We start from the raw sequence: 20,343 nt of genomic DNA on the forward strand, positions 1-20,343 counted from the left end.
TGTGCGCTTCCTTATCAAGTCCGTACAACCACCATAAACTTCCCACTCCATAAGCCATTTCCTCTCTGGACCTTGGCTCCTTCCTTTTCCATCTTTCTTTCTACCTTGTTTTTTCTCAATCAATTTATTTTTAATTTTATCATGAAGACTACGTTACCTACCCGGTATTCAATAACTTACCCAGGCATACCAACTGAATAATTGAATTAAAACACTTGAAAATGGTTGGCTCTGTAGTGCCCTAGAAATTAAAATTAATAAAAGAGTATATTGAAAATATTCTGGATCTGTACCTACTTATACATTTTCAGGGCTCTCTCATTAGCAATACAGGTTTCACTGAACTGTTCAGAAAACACACTGAGCAAAGGAAACAACAATTAGGTACATCTATCCTTGTAAGAGATGTACAGCTTGCTGTTACAAAGGGATCAAATTTAGCTAAATATATACATGAATTACATGCAGACTTTGTAAAAATGAACAATCATATGCTATATATGTGAAACATTTAAACTGCTGAGAGAACACAGTGGAGAAGTACACTTTGGAAGAAAACGCATTATTATTTTTTAATTTACTAAGAAGTAAGAAAAGTAGATTATTTTAATTCTTATTTTTTAAAAACAGACCAGGTGCAAAAAGAACAAATCCCCCAAATCACATATGCAATTTCCACTTTCCTGAGAGAGTGAGAGTAGAATTGGAACATAAATGAAAGTATGTGCATCTGTTTACAATGACCCAGTGTTTAATTGTAGCAATGGTTGTGTGAACAACTGATCACATTGGAAATCAATAGTATAAATTCTGGATCTTTATGTTTACTTTAGCTTTAATCCAGTCATTATTGCAGACATCTAAAGCAAACTCTGCAGCTGCAGCATGTTTAATTCATCAAGATGCTCTCAAGGCTGTCTCACTGTTATAACTTCATAATTTTAGAGCAGCATCTGCCAAAATAAGACCATAACATCCAGTTTTTAAAGAATCATAAAAAAAATGTCTCTTTCACTGTGCAAGTAAACTTCTGCAAACACCTTTTTGCAGCAAAAGGTACTGTGGAATAAGTGTTCTCAGATGACATAAAACAATGGATTTTGAGACTGTAACTATTGAATACACCGTTAAATATGTGTGAATATTACATATCTTTGTGTAACAAAATGAGGGCACAGAATCATAGCCAGTTCTTCCGAGTGATACATGTTTTTGAGAAATAACATATTGGGTAGTAACAGAAAACTGTCAATGCTTGGAAAACAAAGCTGACTTTTTATTAGGAGACCTGTTTACAAAGCTCTGGGAAGTGCAAGTAACAACCCAGCCACCTGCAGTCAGTCCGGACTCCCCGGAGCTGTTTCCATCCTCTCAGCCAAGTCACCACACAAACACTTTTCCCACCACGGTGGTCACTGTCAGGTAAGACTTCAAAATAAAAGTTACTGGCTTGTTCCTGTAAAAGTAGTGGCATGCCAGAGAAAAATCCGAGCATCAGGAGGGAGGGTAGAAGTTCAGGCATGCTGCCAGACATGACTGGATGGGCTGCCTGCTGCAAACATTGTGGCTGTCTGTGAAGCAACTACTTGGGCAAAAGACAGGCAATAGCAGAACTCCACATACTTACAGACACTCTGAAGGCAACTCATCAGAGCACTACAGTCGTTTAATAGTCATTGACTTGGGCTGCAATCACGCCTTCATTTGACTTTAAAGATACATGCAAAGAGAGAGGGCAAACCCTGCCTGAAAAGTCAGTGAAGGTTTTTCCCAAATAGGAATGCATTCTGCCATAAAGTGATTAAAGACTGCAATACTGATGAAGGCTAGTGCATGCATGTGTCTTCACAGTGTTGAAGAAACCCAAGGACAAATTTTCTCTTTCATGATTACAGTGGTTTCACAAGGAAAATTAAACGCTTTCTTAAGAAAAAGTTGGGAGCATAGGGGTTTGCTATTTTCAGTGTAACTGCACAGCACAATGTTTTGCAAAGCTGGGTCCCATTATGAAGTCTTCTGAGCATTTTGCAAATTTACTATTCAGAGCAGTTATATAAACCACCTCTCATTATTCAATAACTAAATAACATTTAATGCCATTCAAATTCACACAATGGTTTTTAAATGCAAAATTGTCATCAATCACCAGTCTTCTGCATAGCATGTCATATCTTTTCCAATATTTCTTTAACAATAGAAAACAATGAGGCAGCTATTTCCCGTCTTAAATTTTCGTAGGACATAAAACTAATAACTGCTTTCTGCTCCAATGACTCTTCAAAATAACACTGAGCTTGTGAGCCTCCTCTTACAAAACCCCAACAACCTACAATGGCAGCGCAAGAACATTCACATGCTAAAAATTTAATCAATCTCTTATACCCTAGGAACCCAAGCCACTCCTCTACAAAAAAGCAATGCTAATTATTTACATGATTTTGCTGTCTTGAAACTACATAAAGTAGTAATTGCACTTAAAAATGATTTTCTGGAATATTGTGAAAATATGTGTGTTTATATGAGATAAAATTTGAAATCCAGAAGAAAAAGTCAATTCTCAGATCCCACAACCAATTTGAGGATCTCTATTGGGCAGTGATGTGATTAAAGTGCAGGAAAGAGACACTTTCTGTGTAGGCATGATCCAGCCATGAAGCTGTTCCACATGCCATCCCTAGAAATCTCCTGCTATGGAACAGGAATAGAAAAGAGTACCTGCAGCAGCTTAATGCATTTAGGCCACCCCACCTCTCATTTAGCCCACATGCTCGCTTACGTGCACAAACAATAATAATTTGAGGAAATTATCCTTCAGAACTTATGGCATGGAGCAGTTCCATGAAACACATTCCTGTGTTATGCAAACTCTTCTCCTGTGAAATGGGAAGTGATTACAGCTGAGATGCAGAATACAGCAGATTTCTTCCAGGCTCTTTGGCTCTGAGTAACTGCTGAACAGCAAATGGCATCAAGAATAGTGAGTACACCTTGCATGAAAGGGAAGAGCAATACAGAATCCCACTGCAGCTGAGACTATGCGAAGTACAGTGAGGAAGTTTTGAATGTCCTTCTTTACTATAACTACAAGGAATAGTTTCCAAAGAGTTACCAAAATGTGTAAACCACCAAAAAGCAGCTTATTTTCTGACAATACAGGTTCTGAAGTATTTGGCAATGGTACTAGTTTTCAATTAATTTAAATAAGGGAGTTTAGTTAGGAAGTAAGAGTAAAAAAGGTTGATAAATCCTGCATTTTAAAACCTCAAATTTATCCATGGTGTAAGTGGTAGGGCTGGTCTTTGCATAGCACAGAAGATCTTTCAGAAGCATCTTCTGTACTTATGTTTGGGGCATCCTCATGCCAAGCTTTACAGAGTAACATGATATATGGATTCTGGTGGCCAGGAATCACTGGAATGCAACTTCCCAAGTTTCCCAGAGAAAAGACAGTTCTAAGGAACAATATTTCTACTTAAGATGTGTGTAGGCACACAAACATAATATCCCACTGCCTTGTGAACAGATCTATTCAGCAAAACACTAATTAATTTTGTTTTGTTGAAATTTTCTTACTCACTGAAACCCGGGTGTTCCATAAAAATGACACAGTCACCAAAATATTGCCCTGAAAAAAAATAATCCAACAGAACCCAGTTTACTAGGCACTTCTAAAAAATCTACACTTATTTGAGCTCCGGCCAGCTTGCCCATCTTCTCAACAACTTGCCTGACAGGCTAACTGGGAGCCTGAGTTCAAATAAGTCATTTTAATTACATCAGAGCCAGGGTCCCTGGAGCTTGTTGGCTCCATGCGCCTGGAGCAGCCAGCCAAGCCGAGTGCCTCCGCACTTGCAGCCCAAAGAGCTGTCTGAGGTTTGGAACAGTCTGATCTGGGCATTGTTTCCAAAGCTGAGATTCAAAAAGCATTTCCCTTTGCAGAAAGTGTCAACATTTTGACTTCCCCTCTGATTAAGAGAATAAGCAAATTCTGAATGATCAAAATTCTTCATTAAACATTTGTTCTTTCTCCCAGTTATAGGGAAAGGAAAATGCTGAGTGATCAAAATCCTGCATTAAACTGAACTAGTTTTTTCCGCAGTGGTTACTACCTACCCTTACTGCATCTTTGCATTGTGGGAATTAGGTTTTACTATTGCAAAGCGAGATCAAGGAAAGTTAAATGACCTGCTTGAACACACAGAGAAAATTTGGCTACAGTGTGACCCAAGCTGCAAGCTAATAATCAAACCTCTGGACTATCTACCTTTCTCGGGCCATACTACAATGATGTGTGTGCTCTCTTTTGGTCACACAATTGCCACTTCATGCTAAATGCCAAAATTCTCTCTCATGTTGCCTTTTCACAAGTTCAGGATTAAAAGAGAGATCAGAAAACGTTCAGAGAACATGAAAACCTGAAATCTGTTTGACTATGTCCTCCGACATCACGTCTGAACCGGTACACGATCCTATGGCTGACATGATGCCCTGTTACAAAGTGATACAAGAAAAGACATAGGTACTAGGCAAGAATGGACCTACTGCAGAGTAAGAAAAGGCACAAATAGAGTAGGTCATCTCCAGATGTTATTTCCAATCTGCATATGAATGCCTTCCACACATGTTAACAACTGTTCCGGATTGTTTTCTCTGTTGAACCAATACACCAGCAGTATGAGCAGAAATTTCAGAGTGATTTGGCCGTGGGCTTTTCCAGGTTCAGTCCCTGGACAGTGCACAACCCTGAATAATCTAACTGATAAAACAACACATTACTTTCAGCCTGCTCACTCAACCTTTCTTTTAAATGCTAACAGTTATCTAGGCTGTGTTTCCTTAATGGGAACGGAGGTTTGTGGGACAACTGTCTTCACAGTCATCAATGTAAACACTTCAGATATCAGTGACAGGCATAGTGTCTTAACAACCATACATGTCAGGTTTTTTGGAAGCTTAAGTAATACTTTTTATGTTCAGTGATTACACATAGAGAACCAGAGGGAGCAGAGAGAGCTTCAACCAGCCAGACTGCAGTGAATCTACAGCTGTTTGTAACAGAGAATGGGTATCTGAATTGGATCTTCAGATGGATGAGCCATGAGGAAGAACAGGATCACAGCAGTCTGGTATTTATGAACTGCAAGCTGCAATTTCAGATAACACCCAGGGACATGGAATCAGAAAGAAAGAGGAAAAAAATAAAAAGAAAAAAGAAATCCAACGTATTTATGTCCCTGTGGAATTTTAAGAGTAACAAGCAAAAAAAAAGGTTTTGCAGAAATGCCAAAGAGCAGCTAACAGCAAATGTCAGAACAACAGAAGTTGAAACAAAATCAGCTTAAATTAAAACCACAGCTTTTCTTGATGATGAAATTTTTGGAACTTGAATTTCATTTTAGTGCTTACAGTCTGGAATTTAAGTTATATTTAAAACTATTTAATTTCAGTTTCAGCAGAAAGACATAGCTTATGTCTTCCAGACCTACAGTGGCTCTCTAGGGCCTAACTCACAAGGGCCTATTGGATCCTTTCCATACTGGGGTAAGGAAAGTAACTGCTCAAACGGACATTTTACACGACTAAGTTGCAGCCACCCTTTTTACAGACATTCCTTGGATTTTGAAGTGGTATTAGTGGTACCCAGGAGACAGTAGGCAGCAACATTGGTGTCTACAACATTACTGAGATCCACAAAACTGAATTAATTGATGTCAAATTAAGAAGAAATGGAGACTTGGATGAGATTAATCATAGAGACAAAGTAAAGGCATGAAGCATACAGATGGATAATAAGACATTAGATTTATGGTGGAGCAAACTTCAAAGTTAAAGATGATGCTAAGTTTATAAGCCAACTGGACCATAGCATTTCATTTTCTGGAGTACAAGGAAGTTTTTCCTTAAGTAATATTCTTACTGGAGAAAAGCACACACTGGAATCTGAGAGCCATTTCATGAGACAACAGTCTCATTAAGACATATGAATGCCTTCCACACATGTTAACAACTGTTCCAGATTGTTTTCTCTGTTGAACCAAAACACCAGCAGTATGTGCAAAATTTTACACAGAAATTTCAGAGTGATTTGGCTGTGCACTTTTCCAGGTTCACACCTTGGACACTGCACAACAGTAAGACATTAAGTCTTACCCACACTCTTGGAGAAGAGTGCAAGAATCCAATATTGTAGAGTCCAGCTTCAGACACTCTCCACAGCACCCTTCTGCATGACAAGGACACACGACTCTAGCTAACAGCACCAGAGTTTGGTAAAGGAGCAACCAAGAACCTTTGCAGTTCTTGAACCTTATTCCAGGTTGCTGACGCTGTAAAAGGGGAGAAGCACTCATACTTCAAGGACAGCTGCTCCTTCAAGAACAGAAAGCCTGTGGTTTGCCAACCACTTAAAAAAATCAGTTTAAAAATCATAAAACATTAAGGTGAAAGTAAAACACGCATTTATTGCATTCTCATGCAAGCAGATGATAGTTATTCAGCTTAAAAACAGTTGTTTAAAAATAAAACAGGGTTTAGAGCTGTATCTTCTTTAGTTAGATCCACTAGATCTCCCCTCCAGTTCACTCAGTTAAAAAGCTGTCAGGACGTTGTCAAAACTTGCTAACGGCTGCTCTAGTACATCACAAACTTTCAATCATTGCAAAGAAAATACCCTTCAAATCTCAGTATGTGGCAAACTGTATATATACATTCACACTAAAACCTGCAGTTCAGACAGTGAACTGATGACCACGTTACATAAATACATAACAGAGGTCAGTGCTTAGACTCTTATTAGCTCCTTAAATAAGTCTAGACACAATGCACATTGTAAGCAAAACCTCTTTATAGTGGGTTAAGGGATAAATGACCCCCAATCCAACACAGAGGGGTGTAAAAGCAAACAGCGATACCATGGTTTGCAGCTTAAAGACCTTCATTTTTCTAAGGAAGAGCCTATTGTTCAGCTGATCTGAGGCTTAGGTTCACACAGAAAAATGTAATTCTTATTTACAAAAGCTTCTACTTTCCTTAGAGAGCATATTGTTCATTCACGAATCAGGAAAGTTTTGCAGTGAGAATTTTATTGGCCTGTGTCATAAATGTATCGTGCCATTTGTAATCAGTGCAACAGCAATAATAAGAAGAAACAGGGAATATACAATTCCTTTTTCTTCCTGATGGCTGATTAACAAACTCCATTGTTCCATAAGTGTGGGAATCATTGTAAGGTTTGATCTCCAGCTGATGTAAGTCACAGAAATGTCATACTTCAAGTTGGTATACACAGGGGCTGACTTGCATAGCTTTAGGACACAGTTCTAAAGAGGCACAGATGTGGACATCCACTCATCTTTTTATGAAAAAGAGGCTGACAGGTAACTGGTAGCAAATTTTCAAATTTTTTTGTCGCAGTTTTCCTGCCAAAAGAAGATCTACAAAATGCCCTTCTTATTACTGAACAGAAAAAGTTGTGAGTTTGATAGCTGCACACTGTTTTCTAAAACCCACAAATATATGAAAAAGTATCACACTAGAAAATACAAAAACAAAAATCAAGGCCAAGGAACAATTTCATAGTGTAACTTTGTAATGAGTCCCTGGAGGAAATATCTCTTCCTTTTGTTCCCCTCTGCAAAGCTATGTAATTGATTCCTAACTGCTGTGTTAATGCTCCCTATTCCTGTCAGAATCCCTTTGGAAATATATTAAAGTAACCAGGATTCTCTCCTGATGCAAACCCTTGAATGCTGGAATCTGGGATTCTCTGACACACATCACATTTCAGGCAGTGGGCCACACTGGAAACTTCAGTGCCAAATGGCTGATAAATATTAATGTGGAAGAATAAAGTATACCTAATTATATATTGGAACGCAGAGCAAACCAGGAAACTGTTTTCTTTTACAATGAAAGACACTTTCTTACAGGCACAGTTACATTCCACACCAAAAAAAAAAAAAATAAAAAAAAAAAATCAAAGTATATATGCTATAGCATGGTTTCTTAACTACTTATACCAGCCTGCAAAATTTAAAGTGACAACAAGCAAGTGTTTTCAAAGAAAGGATTTGGTCTTCATCAGGATCGAGAATTAGTTTGACTCTCTTTGACCTTTCTATCCCTTTTGCTGTACACACACACACACAGAGTAATAAGACGAATGAAGCAGGCAGGATTTGGCCCAGCTCCTGAATTATTCTCCAGTGACTGTTACAGAGTCACGCATGGAACTTTGCCTGAACAAAGCCAGTGACATCAGGTAACCTCTCTTCCATCAACAAGAGAAATATGGAAAAGATGTGATTCAGTTTTTACCTATGGTGCCTAATTAACCTTAATTAAGGTTGTGTTGAGTGATCCTGAGCAGCTTGCACAAGGGATATCTGCTTCCTGATTGTTTTTAGCTTTGAAAAAGCTTTCCTTTGAGAAATTAAGATTTTCTACCACAAGGAAAAATGTCCTTATGAAATACATGTGTTCATGTTCCAATTTAAATTTAAGAGATGGTACAGATAAAACATCCATGTTTTTAATGTTCCTCTCTAGTCAACCTTTTTTCGAATGAAAGCACTAGAACTACAGTAAAGAAGATTCTCTAGTCTTCATAATTAAACCAAGGAAAAAACCCTCTAAACATTTCACGAATTGGGTATATGTTCACTGAAACAGCACTAAAGTTACTAATTCGTTTCATCACTGATTTTAAGCTTGCTAACTTGATGACCCTAAAAATTAATCCATCTTGGCAGCCACACAACTTACTGCAAAGCACTTCCACTATGGGTCACCATCCAAGTTTCACAGTTACGGACACCATTGTTGTATTATGCACATTCTTGACTTTATCACACACTGGGTGGCAGTGTGGAAAGCTTTTCGTTCAAAATGTCCTTTATGGGAATAACTTAATACAAAATTGCAAATTTAAAAATAATTAAAAAAATATTTTAATGTAACACATTAGATTATAAATAGTAGAACACTTGGTCACGGGGGGGGTGGTGGGGGGGGTGGCATCTCCCTGCTTCTTGTTAGAATGACACTACTTGATAAAATACCCCTTCTTAAGTAGACTGTAACTTCAGTGCTGCCTGGTCTGAAAGATTTCATATTGTGTCTCTGCCTTAGAATTTTCATTCTTTGTGGAAAATTTCAGCTAACTTAATTTTGCTGTTTCTGAGAATGTAGCAGAGATGAGAACAGGACTCAGCTGTGTCAACAGGTTAATGTAACTTCTTGTTTTGAAGTCTGTATTATGTCCATGTTTTGCAACAGAAAATAAAATTTGGAAGTAAACTGGCTGTTTCTGGGATGAAATGAGAAAAGGGATATTATTAGATATTATTGGAGGGGAGGATGACAACAGATAGACTGTTGAAAACAGAGTCGTTGTCCCCCAAGAAAGGGATAATTGATCCATTCATGTCCTTCATTTGATATATGGAAGTCCTAGATCAAGGATTGCATGGTCAAGACAATTGAAATTTGCCCTGAAGGTCTGGATATTATTCTTTCCCTTACTCTTGTCATAGAATTCCTGCATTGTAATAAGTACTAAGGAAAATTTCATAAGTCTTCTTCCTCAGTCCTCTCACTAATTGTTTCTCCAGTTCTGGGCAGTGCAGTGAGGAAGTGTAAGAGATTCAGTTCCTGGAGATTCAGTTACAGCTACAGCTGATGGCTTTGGGAAACATGTCATGGATACACACATTTCTATGTATTTTTCAAAGTCTCGAGGCAGATACTCAACAGGAAAACATTCAGGCCAGACACTGCAAACAGGGGGCCCTTCAAATTAATAGATTTATAGAGCATTAAATCTTTCCCTGCCTCAGTTCTTTACTTGAAAATTTGGGAAGACAAGAGCATCTTTCTTCCCAGAGGACACTGTGAAGACAAACTTATCTGCGAAACATCCTAGCTAGTCCAATGGAATAAACATGGAAACTCACATTTTCTTTCCCAGAAGGATTTGAATGGTATATTAGATATAAAGCCTAAACACAATAAAGGAAAAATAATACTGATTGATGCTGTTCATGAATGAACAGTGTCCATCTTGCATCACTGAATGCCTCAGGGTTCTGGGTAAAAGCAGCAGATATAATGATATACACTTATACATCATTCAGGCAAATTTTGCTGCACACAAAAAACAGTGGCATTTCTTAAATTCTTTGTATTTCCCTGGTGCAGTCATCTGTTACACCCAAAAAGCTATTTAACAGAGCACATATTAACTCACAGATAATAACATTTAGTATATTATGTTGAGGCAAAGAGTTTATGTTTTGAGTGTTTTTAAAATATAAAAGACAGGCAGAAAGACACTAACATCATCCCTGAGTTAATGAAGAAACTTCCCCCTCCCTTAGAAATTGGATAGCATATTTATCTATTATGTGATTTTATATTTTCTTCTGAAGCATCTTGTATTGACAATTGTTGGAGACAGGATATTTGACTAAATGGATCATTAGCCCGATCATTTCCCCAGGTTTCTATGTCAACTGAGGATGTTACAGCATCTGAGCCTGACGAACACATATGGAGACTGCTGAAATGGAGTGAGGGGCTTAGATCACTGCTGCATCTCACAAAGAATGAGCCAATGCTGCCTGTAAGTAGAGATGCTAAAAGCAATCTGCATTCTAAAAGGAATATACAGGAAAGATTAATGTAAAATCTTGACATGGTACTTTTGCCTTCCCCTATAATGACATCAATAAACATCTTCAATATTGATTTTTGCTTATTATTAAAATGGCCTAATACAAATACAGACATTAAGACAGATAAATGCAGAGATCAGTATAATTGCAGCCAAGAGCATTCAGACTAGAAATACGACCAGTTACTACCAAGACTGGCAAGCCTGACTAAAGAGAACTCCACATAGACTTCTCAATGCAGGGCTTTAAAAGCAGGATGATCCTTGATCTCCACTTAGTTTCACACCTTACAAAAACTTCCTCAGGCCTTCTAGCTGAGCCTGTACCATTTAATATCCTTTCTTCCTTCGATGTGTCAGCACAATCCCTGTTGAAACTGTGTCTGGGACACAGAAATGACCTTTCATTCTGAAATGGGACAGTAAAATGCTTTTTTCAAATACTTGCAGATGGCTTGTTCTCAGTTTTGCGAGGGTTGCACGGTTCCTTTCAAATACCATTGTCTAATGTATGTTTCTTGTTAAATTTCAGAAATTACCTCAGTAATGCCAAAAAAGATTTCTGGACTTACTTGTTCAGATTTAATCAGGCTATCTCAGTGAAACTAAATGTTGCAAAAGTGGGACTGTCTTACCACATAATAGGTAGAGAATCAAGCCAAAATATTTTATATACTTGAATATAAAAAACTAACTGAACATGCAGACTCAGAAATAAAAACACAAAAGCTTTATTTCTGAGAATAAACAGTACCTTTCTCCTGTCATATAAGGCATGGTTATCCAATATCATCTTCCTTTCATGAGTAGCATACCTCCGCAAGTCACGTCCAAATTGCTGTAAAAGATAGAGTAAATATCAGCAATTCTGACAAAACAAAATTGTTATCATTTGTTTAACTGTTCCAACAGCAAGCCAAATAACAAACTAACATGTAAAAATTACCTCTATTAAAAGACTATAGTCCAAAAAAATGACTCATCTGAAAAGACAATGTTTTGATAGGCAATGGTCCATCATTTCAGTTGGTTAGTATGAGAACAGTCGGGCACTGTACAAGAAAGTAAGCCTACGATGGGCTCCCGCAGGCTGCAGGTGAATTATCTCAACAGGGAACAGGAGCCGAGTGAGGCAGGGAAAGAAGCAAGTCATTGTCTACTCAACCAAAGGGCTTCACAAATTCCAATTTTAGCATAGACACCCACCTACAGAGTTGAGAGAAAGGCATTTAAGCAGCCAAACACTTCCTTGATAAGGACACCAAAGTCTGCAGAACTCAACCCAAGGTCCAAATAAATACAATTTATTATCTCAAAAAAGAAAAGTGACTGAAGTAACTCATCAGCTCAGCAAGAGAACACATCAATTGCAACATTTAACCTAGTCTAAAATATCCTGCTTCCAATTAACCTGAGTAGAATAGAGTGCAATGCATCTGTACTACTTCTAGATCGCAAAGACCATTCACAGCAGGCTCAGGAGATCTCTGTTATACCATGTCATCACTCCCTAAGAAAATGAACATCAGAAGGCAAGCATGTAGAACAGATTAAAAAATAATTCTCTCTGGAGAGAGATCAATCATTTAAGTTTTGAGTTTGCATTTAGATAGAATTTTTTATTTTGAAAATACTGTGCTATTTTATATTATACCCACTGGCTACAGTGTCTATTGTGGAAGTAGCTATCATTTCAAGTTTTCTTAACCTATTAAAGCATCAACCAAAACATATTTTATTCTAGTTCAAAATTAACGTGTAAATTTTAAAAATTTCCAAATTTTTACAATTTAAAGCACTCAAAATACAACTGCAACAAAACATTTTATCTAATCCCAAAAGAAAGGTGTTAAATTGTTTTCAATTTCCTACAAAACAAATTAACTTCCAATTCAGAACATCTCTTCATCAAATTTTTAATTTCCTGTGAAATTCTGTGATGCTTTCCAAACCCTCTCTCTACTCGGTAACCATTAAAACTGCTTGTTAAGACTAGTATGATGTAAAAAGACAATGCAACTGACTGAAAATCTCACTCTTCAGTCCACGAACTTGAACACTAAGCTTCAAAGAAAACAGATGCTAACTCGTCTAGAGAGGCATCCATAAATGTCACTGATGAGCACATCAGCTCCAACCTACGATCACAAGTTGATGACAGCGTAAAATGTGACGTAACATTTTTTTAAAATCTGTGAACTCTGAACAGTCCTGCAGCAGCAAAAATAGGTTATCAATGCTGAGAAAACAGACCGTACTGGTTACTTACCCTGGAGCCTGTCCAGCCTAATAGAGCATATGCATATTGCTCGAAGGGGGTTATGACCAGATCCACACGGATTGCTTTCCAGTCTTTGACTTCTGCCATATCAAATTTTTTCGATGTGTTGTAACTGCTGTTTTCTACTCTTGGCTGATGTAATTTCAAAATTATAAAACATTTCTGAAAATTATCGAAGGCATCAACTTTTCTGCTTGGTAGCTGCTCCTTTACAAATGTTGATTCAACCATATCACAGTATAGGAGTAAACCCTAAAGAGAAGACATTACTCACATTGAATTGCTGGACTGGTTTTACTGCAATTCCAGAGTTTCTAGACAGCTGTCTTAAAAATTCATGTAAAATGCAGTTTCAGTAAACAGAGAACTGTGCTGGGCCAAATCTGGGCTAAGCAGAGACTTGAAACAGCTGCAGCTTTTGGAATAATATTAGCAGACCCTTTGAGGGGAAATCTACAGGGGTACTCATATAATAGTGGCCATGTCCTGCCTGGTACTAAGACAGTATTTGCAATTCTTCCCCTCCAGCCTTTCCTCCTAAGCCTTTTGTAGTTACATCAACAGAAATTTCTGAGTAAGGATTGATGCTTTCCCACGTGGCAGGCATCTAGGAAAACAAATTAGTCCAGTGCACCGTCTTGCTGACAGATTCCAAACAGTGCATGTGGACTGTGTCTCTTGTGTGAGATTTCCTTGTGACAAGGTCTGGAGTCTCTAGAGAGATAGGAGAGGAGTACACCAAAGGAACGTCTGAAGGGAGTGCGCCAAAAAACTGCTGAGCCTCAGGAGACAGATTTTATTAAAAGATAAACAAAATTTTGTTTTTATAATAAAAACATACAGAGTAAGAAAAATGGAAGTAATAGAGCATTGTAAATTAATTCCTTCTAACCAGCACTGTAGGAAGGGTTGGGTGGGAAGAGGCAGTGCTTGCTTCCCGCCTTGCTCTGTAGCCAGCAACCTTTTAACAGCTCTTGCGGTTGCAGCGAACTCTGCACTATCCCGCCTAGGCCCTTAGGAAAAGCATCTTTCTGTCATTCCTCCAGCCTGTCTCTGTGCCTGTTCTTCACATTTCTAGGCAGCTTTTGGAAGCTACTCATTTTCTGGACATCTCAGACTTGCCCTGCACTCCCAAAGCTTCTTAGAGCTCTGCAGGTTCAGCTGCCCTCAGGTAAAGTGTAATGTCCCCTTACCAGCCAGAAAACCACTAATCACTCAAAGCACAGCACGTGGGACAAGGCAAGGAGCAGCCTCCCTCTGTCTGCTGCCCAGCGTATCCCTTTTAAAGCATACAAAGCATCAAATACACATTAACAAAGAAATAAAGCAGGTACTGTCCACCACAGTGCTTCCTTCAGTCATCCTTGAGTCTTAAGAATAGAAATGGAGCTTGGTATGTGAGAATTCAACAGTGCTCAGCGTCACTGATGCCACTTGTAGGAGAGCTCAAGGTAGTAAAAAGATTCCGTGTTCTGAGAGCGGTTCCACATGATGAAAACCACTTTCTTCATAGTCTACCAGGTGTGTAATTGTCGTTACTAGAAGGAAAACTACTAAGCTGAACCTACTAACTCCATGTTCTGACTAGATAAGCTCATTAGTTTTCATCTTCAAGATCAACAAGCCTACAACCATCACATGTCTTTTCATATCTCCTTTTACATTTCTTTAAACCTACACATTGATCAAACCCACTTCTCACATTTCTCCATGATGAGATGAATAGACTCAGTTTCTTAAAATTTCCATCATCAGCATTGATTTAGATCCTTGGATCAATTTTTTGTCTCTACTTTGAAGTCTGTCAAATGTTTAATTCTCCTTCCTCTGGACTAGGAATTCTTATACTAGTCTCACCACAAAAAAGCATGGCCAAGAATGCCTCATGACTTGTAGCTGATGTATCCCTTAACATATAGTAAAGGATCCTACCAGTTTTGTGGGTTTGGGTTTTGTGTGGTTTATTTTTTTTTTTAATTGCAATATTGAACTAAGTGCATAGAAGTGGTTTTACTTGATGGCTGTCAACAGTTAACTATAATGGTCTCCAGGTCAGACCTCTTATGAACAGAGGTGATAATGAACTGATTTTTTTAATATCTCCATATTAAATACCAGGTTTTGGTTATTTCTTTTATATAGTACAAGTGTGGTAAATTTACATGATAATATGTTAAATACCTTGGAGAATACAGCAATAAAATTAATTTTATTGCTCAGAGCTATAATCTGACAAAAAAAAAAAAGCATAACAAAAATACTTAATAAGAGATGATTTCCATGAAGAGACACTGATAGGTATTCTTATATTTTCAGCCTCCAGGTTTTCACTGATGATAGTTCTAAATTAACAATCCCGTTATTTTACTGGGAATCAGTCACAGGCTGTTTTATGGGTTATTGGGCCAACCTTGTTAATGATAACTACTTGACTTGCATTCACATTCTTTCACTTCTTTGAAATTTTTCCCAACTTTGATTTATTATAAACTAATGCGAGAAAGCTACTTATGTAGCTCATTCTCAGATTAGATTCTCCCAGACTTCTGATATGAACACACTTAATTTTAGCAGGTGCTCTCTTACATCCAACTAACTTTTTTCTTAATTTCACCCCAACGTCAAAAGGCACTGATGCTTTTTCCAAACATAGACTCAAAACAGCTGTTGAATGTTAATGTATAACTGCTTATTATCTCACTCTTTTTGATGAAACTATGCCTGCCTTCAGGTTAATTTTGTCTTCCTAATGCTAAAAAATGCTTTTAATCTCACTGATCATTGACTATTAATTGATGACTTCAAGCTTTGTTTAAGCACTGACATTCTTCCCATTCTCTATAAAAATCTTCTAACTACTTCATCAGTACTTTCTCATCTTTGCTTCATTTTCCTTTTTGCTCTTTGAGATTTGGGGCATTACACAGCATATCCCAGAATAAGTCTAAATAATTTATTTCCTTAGGCAGAATCCTAACTATATTAAGTTTTGATAAAGTCTTATTTTATAGTTCCAAGTGTCTGCATTTCCAGTACCTATGTGGTGTTTGTAGACAGTGTGCTCCGATCACCAGTTCTGCACATTTGCCACAGTTTTAATCAGTGTTTTTGTCGTCTGTTCAAATGAAATCTCCTCAGTTTTGGGACAGGAAATCAGGAATTAAAGCCCATCTTTAGATGGACCACAAAAGGAATGGAATTCCTACTGTAGGTGGGAAGTCTTAATAGAATTTTTGTTTCTGATCACTTGAGAAATCCAGCAAAATATCACAGCCTGCAGTGGTTTCTCTCTTCACAGGCAAGCAGATGAGCACTGAGTGTTTTGACTCAGTGAGATATGGGGACAGTCACACATGGCCACCAGTACCCCACACTTGGATTTGTAGCCTATAAGCTCTTGAGCGGATACAATTATGTATTACCTGTTTGTCTGTAACAGATAACATCATGCTCAGGCCTTTTGAGATGCTCATTTTTAATTTCTACTCATACACTGTATCCTCTCCTTCAATAAGCCTTAGCTGTGTTATTATAGTACAGGTGAACTCTTATGCATCAGCTTTTCTTAGTTTTCTAAGAAACTTTTTCCAGCTATGCTACTGATTAAAGGAATATATAGTTGTAAATGAAAATGGCAAATTTGACATGTAAGTCTTTGCTGTGTCGCCCACATTAAAAATTAAGAAATTCCCTTTATCTAAAGGATACCACACTTACTAAGGGTCCTCCCTTTGAGATCTCTCAGCTACTTGAAGAGTACAAATTCTGCCTGTTAAACCACAGCATTTAAAGATGGGTCATTTCTTTCTTTTCTCCCTTCATCCTATTTTCATATTTAGGAACTTGAAGGGAATACTCCCTGGGGCCCCTGAGATTTAACATCAAGAAATCATGAAGAAGTTACAACAACCCAGTATTGGAGCCTACCCACCACTGCTTTCCCTTGCTGACTAGGCCACATCTTCTACTTGAATACATTTTAAGTATTTGAAGATGGCCACAGTTAGCAAGTGTGACTAGAAAGATATTTTAGGACTATGTCTCTCTGGGTTATTCTGTGATGTTTTTTCATAGTTTTTTGGCTGGGCAATTTCTAAAGCCAATAAGAAGGGCATGAGAGTATGCAGACCACTGGAAGTGTCTACTTCAGCTTAAAAAAAAATGCAATTAGGCAACAATTACACAAGTGCTGAGTTCAAGAAGCAGTTGAAACCTGACTCAAAGCCAGGATATCACCTTTAAATAGGAGCCCAAGCCTAGGTCATATCCAATGGGATAATGTTTCCAATTAACCTAATTTGATTAGGCACTGGACATCACCATTACCTCATAAAGTAAAGCTGAAATGGCACTTCTGTACATGTTGGAAAAGTATTGTCTGGAGGGGCCATCAGCTATGAAGATTGTGTGAAGGTTTGGCTACAGCTAGCTGCAGAACAGCAGCCCCCTCATTACTCTTTGTCAGGGAATCTGCAGTTCTTTGCAAATTTCAGCTTGACCTATGCACCATAAAGCGCTGTAGACCTTGTTTACACAATCAAGTTTTAAAATGTGGACATTTTCATTTCTCAAATTTACAACACCATCAAAACCAAATGTATGTTTTTAGGGAAGTTATGTTAATACCCACAAACAATTTTCCCTCTTTAGAATGATTACGCACTTTTACTTAAACACACTGAGTGCTGGCACATCAATAGCATTGATATTGGAGTAAATCCATGATCAAACTGGGGAAAAGTGTGAGGTTTTAGAAAAATATGAAATCAATAGCTGAAAAATCAATCCATTCATTAGAATTCATTGTAATTTTAAATTAAATCCTATCCTATTTTTAATGTTATAAACTCTTATTTTTCATAATTGTTGATAGCGGGATTAATTCTGTTAAAGCTAAGTAGGAGCATTTTATACCACCCTAAATGTAATCTAGTATGTTCTTCTGAAATGTATATACATTGTTGCTCTTAATTTCCTTCTGAGATGGTTTAATACAGAGAAACTGGATGTTTTTCCAGTGAAATACCTACAGCTATTCCAAAATAGGATTTAGGCATGTTAGTTCAGAAAAATCTCTACCTAGGTGAGGCGGGTGGAATTCTATAAAGTGCAACAGCTCATGGAACTGATGCCCAGGAGCAGTCAGGCCTGTTAGGGTGACAAATCATTAGCAAATGGCATCAAAGGTTTGATCAGCAATATAGAACTTTGCAGCTGCCGCATAATCATGTGGCTGCCTTGGTCCCTTTTTCATCTTGACATTCCCTGTATGTTCAGAATGGTCTAATTCTGGGCATGTCCTAAACAGCCTGGTTTTGACAACAATGGACAGGCTAGCACCAGAGTCCAGGAATGATGTTTCCCTCTCTACATCATGAGCATTTGCACTGGTGAGCAAGAGAAACCGATAGATAGGTAGATAGGGACATAGACACACGTACTCATCCACATATACAATACACACCAGAAACATCAGACATTATAAGAATTGCCACTGCTGCCTGGATCCTCACTTAAAACAAGCAGGACAATCAGATTCAGCCCCACCCTCTGCCTAAAGTGATTTAAGCCAAGTTCTCTCATATCCAGTGCTCTAACCACCATGCAATAGTCTATTTTAGGTAAGAATGTCCTCAGCTCCTGCTGAAGCTGAGCCAGAATGCCACAAGAAATTCATAATGCATTTAGTCAAAAGGTGAAACAATATGTTTTCACAAAGGAGCTCTGCATCCTTACGGGCAGAGCGTTCATCTGAAAAAAGTAAGCTGTTTGCTCCAGCCTCTTAACCACTTCTGTTTCTAGTCTTAGAAACAGGTTTTGTTGCTGCTAAAGTCCAGCTGTCACTCAGTAATGAATGTGCTGCTGTTCTGTGAATGCTGTTTACAAGAAAACTGTTTCCAGCAATGAAAAAGTGAGACCAGTTACTTGCTCCTCACCATCTGCCTTAACAGGACATCAAGCCTTTCCCTTCCTGACTTGTTCACCTCAGCAAGGCTAAATAATAGAGTCTAAACCAGACCACTGATACACTAAAATAAGTAAGCACAGGCAGGCATCTACATTCCTCATTTTCCTAAGAGCCAAAAGAAAAATGCAACATTATACTTACATGAATCTGAAGGCAAAAAAATGAAGAGTACAGGAATGCCTGTAGCAATGGTATCAGTCCGTTTGTTGAAATTACATATGTAACAACAGGAAGAGTGCTAAATATAGCTATACAGGTTTTTAGCAAAAGAAATGAAAATGCCTTCACACAGTATGTGAAAGAAGCAGCATCGACACAGATGGCTCAGCCTGTTTTCCCACGGACTTCCAAGCTCTAACCCACAGCAGTAATTTCTTACTTTCTTTATGAAGCTTTTTGGAACCATTAAAACCATAACCTGTGTACTGCATTGCAGCTTTTCCATTTTGCCACTCTACTTTGAAGCTCATTGGAGACTTCGCATTCTCTGTTCCTCAGCCCATTTATCCCTGGTGATGCTGCATCAAAGAGCATGATGGTGTTGATTTAACCACTTAGCTTTCAACAGCTTTCAGTGGAAGGATCTTGTTACATTAAACTTTTCAGCTAAGGAAAAGGCCCTTTTAAACTATTTAAATACGGCTGAGGTCCATAGTTTAGAAGTTAAACATTGCAGAATCCTTTGCTAAGAGCTGCTGAAAGGAAGTCAACATCATGACCTCAGTGATGTTCTTTGATGCATCTGGGCTTTGAAGCAGTAGCACAAAAGTGGAAAGCTGCAAAGGAGACGACAGGTGTACTGTCAAAAAGTATAAAAGTGCTTTAGATTTGCGGGTTTTTTGTGTCCTCCCCTCCCCCTTAGAAATCAAAGGTAATAAAAAGGCAAGAGGAGTGTAATTCCTCTCTTTTTCATTTTTATTTTGCTGGCAGCTTATTTTTCAGCAATGTCAGTAAAAGCCTGTATATTACAACTGCCACAGTAGACAGGCAGTATAGGTAGTAGTATAAGCCATAAAAATTCTGCAGGACAAACAGAACACAGTAAATATTTGTCCACAGCTTTAAACAATCCTCAGCTTGTTTGGGTTTGGTTTCTATGGCCATTGTACATCTCCTCTTCTGACATTTTCTTCATGCTGGGATTTCTAAAGGAATCTTAATCTTTTCATCAAACCCTTCGCCACCCTTGACCTCCCATACTCTCCCTGCACTCACTTCTGCCAAATTTTATCCTTAAAAAAAATATCAGTAAGAACAATTTATTTTCTATTTCATTCCTTTCAATTTCATTTAATGAAAGCAGCTCAGAGTGACCTGAAAAGCTTCAGCAGTTGCAGACTTCTCAGATCACAGTCATTGTTCTCATTAATATAAGTGGAATACGGTGGAATGGGAGAAGGAATGAAAGGCTGCACTTGGAGC

General features: G+C 38.0%; 1 protein-coding gene across 2 annotated transcripts in view; it reads right to left on the reverse strand.

Moving 5' to 3' along the window:
* DNTT (DNA nucleotidylexotransferase) overlaps positions 1-20,343 on the reverse strand; it is a 158,286-nt gene that overhangs the window by 14,637 nt on the left and 123,306 nt on the right. For both annotated transcript variants that reach the window (XM_055721291.1, XM_027799592.2), the window contains 2 exons: positions 12,942-13,205; positions 11,427-11,510 (listed from right to left, as the gene is read on the reverse strand). In XM_055721291.1, coding sequence (XP_055577266.1) covers positions 11,427-11,510; positions 12,942-13,205 — 348 coding nt within the window. The remainder of the gene's footprint in view (positions 1-11,426; positions 11,511-12,941; positions 13,206-20,343) is intronic.

This window comes from Falco cherrug, chromosome 9 (genome assembly GCF_023634085.1).
Source record: "Falco cherrug isolate bFalChe1 chromosome 9, bFalChe1.pri, whole genome shotgun sequence".
Classification (NCBI taxonomy): domain Eukaryota; kingdom Metazoa; phylum Chordata; class Aves; order Falconiformes; family Falconidae; genus Falco; species Falco cherrug.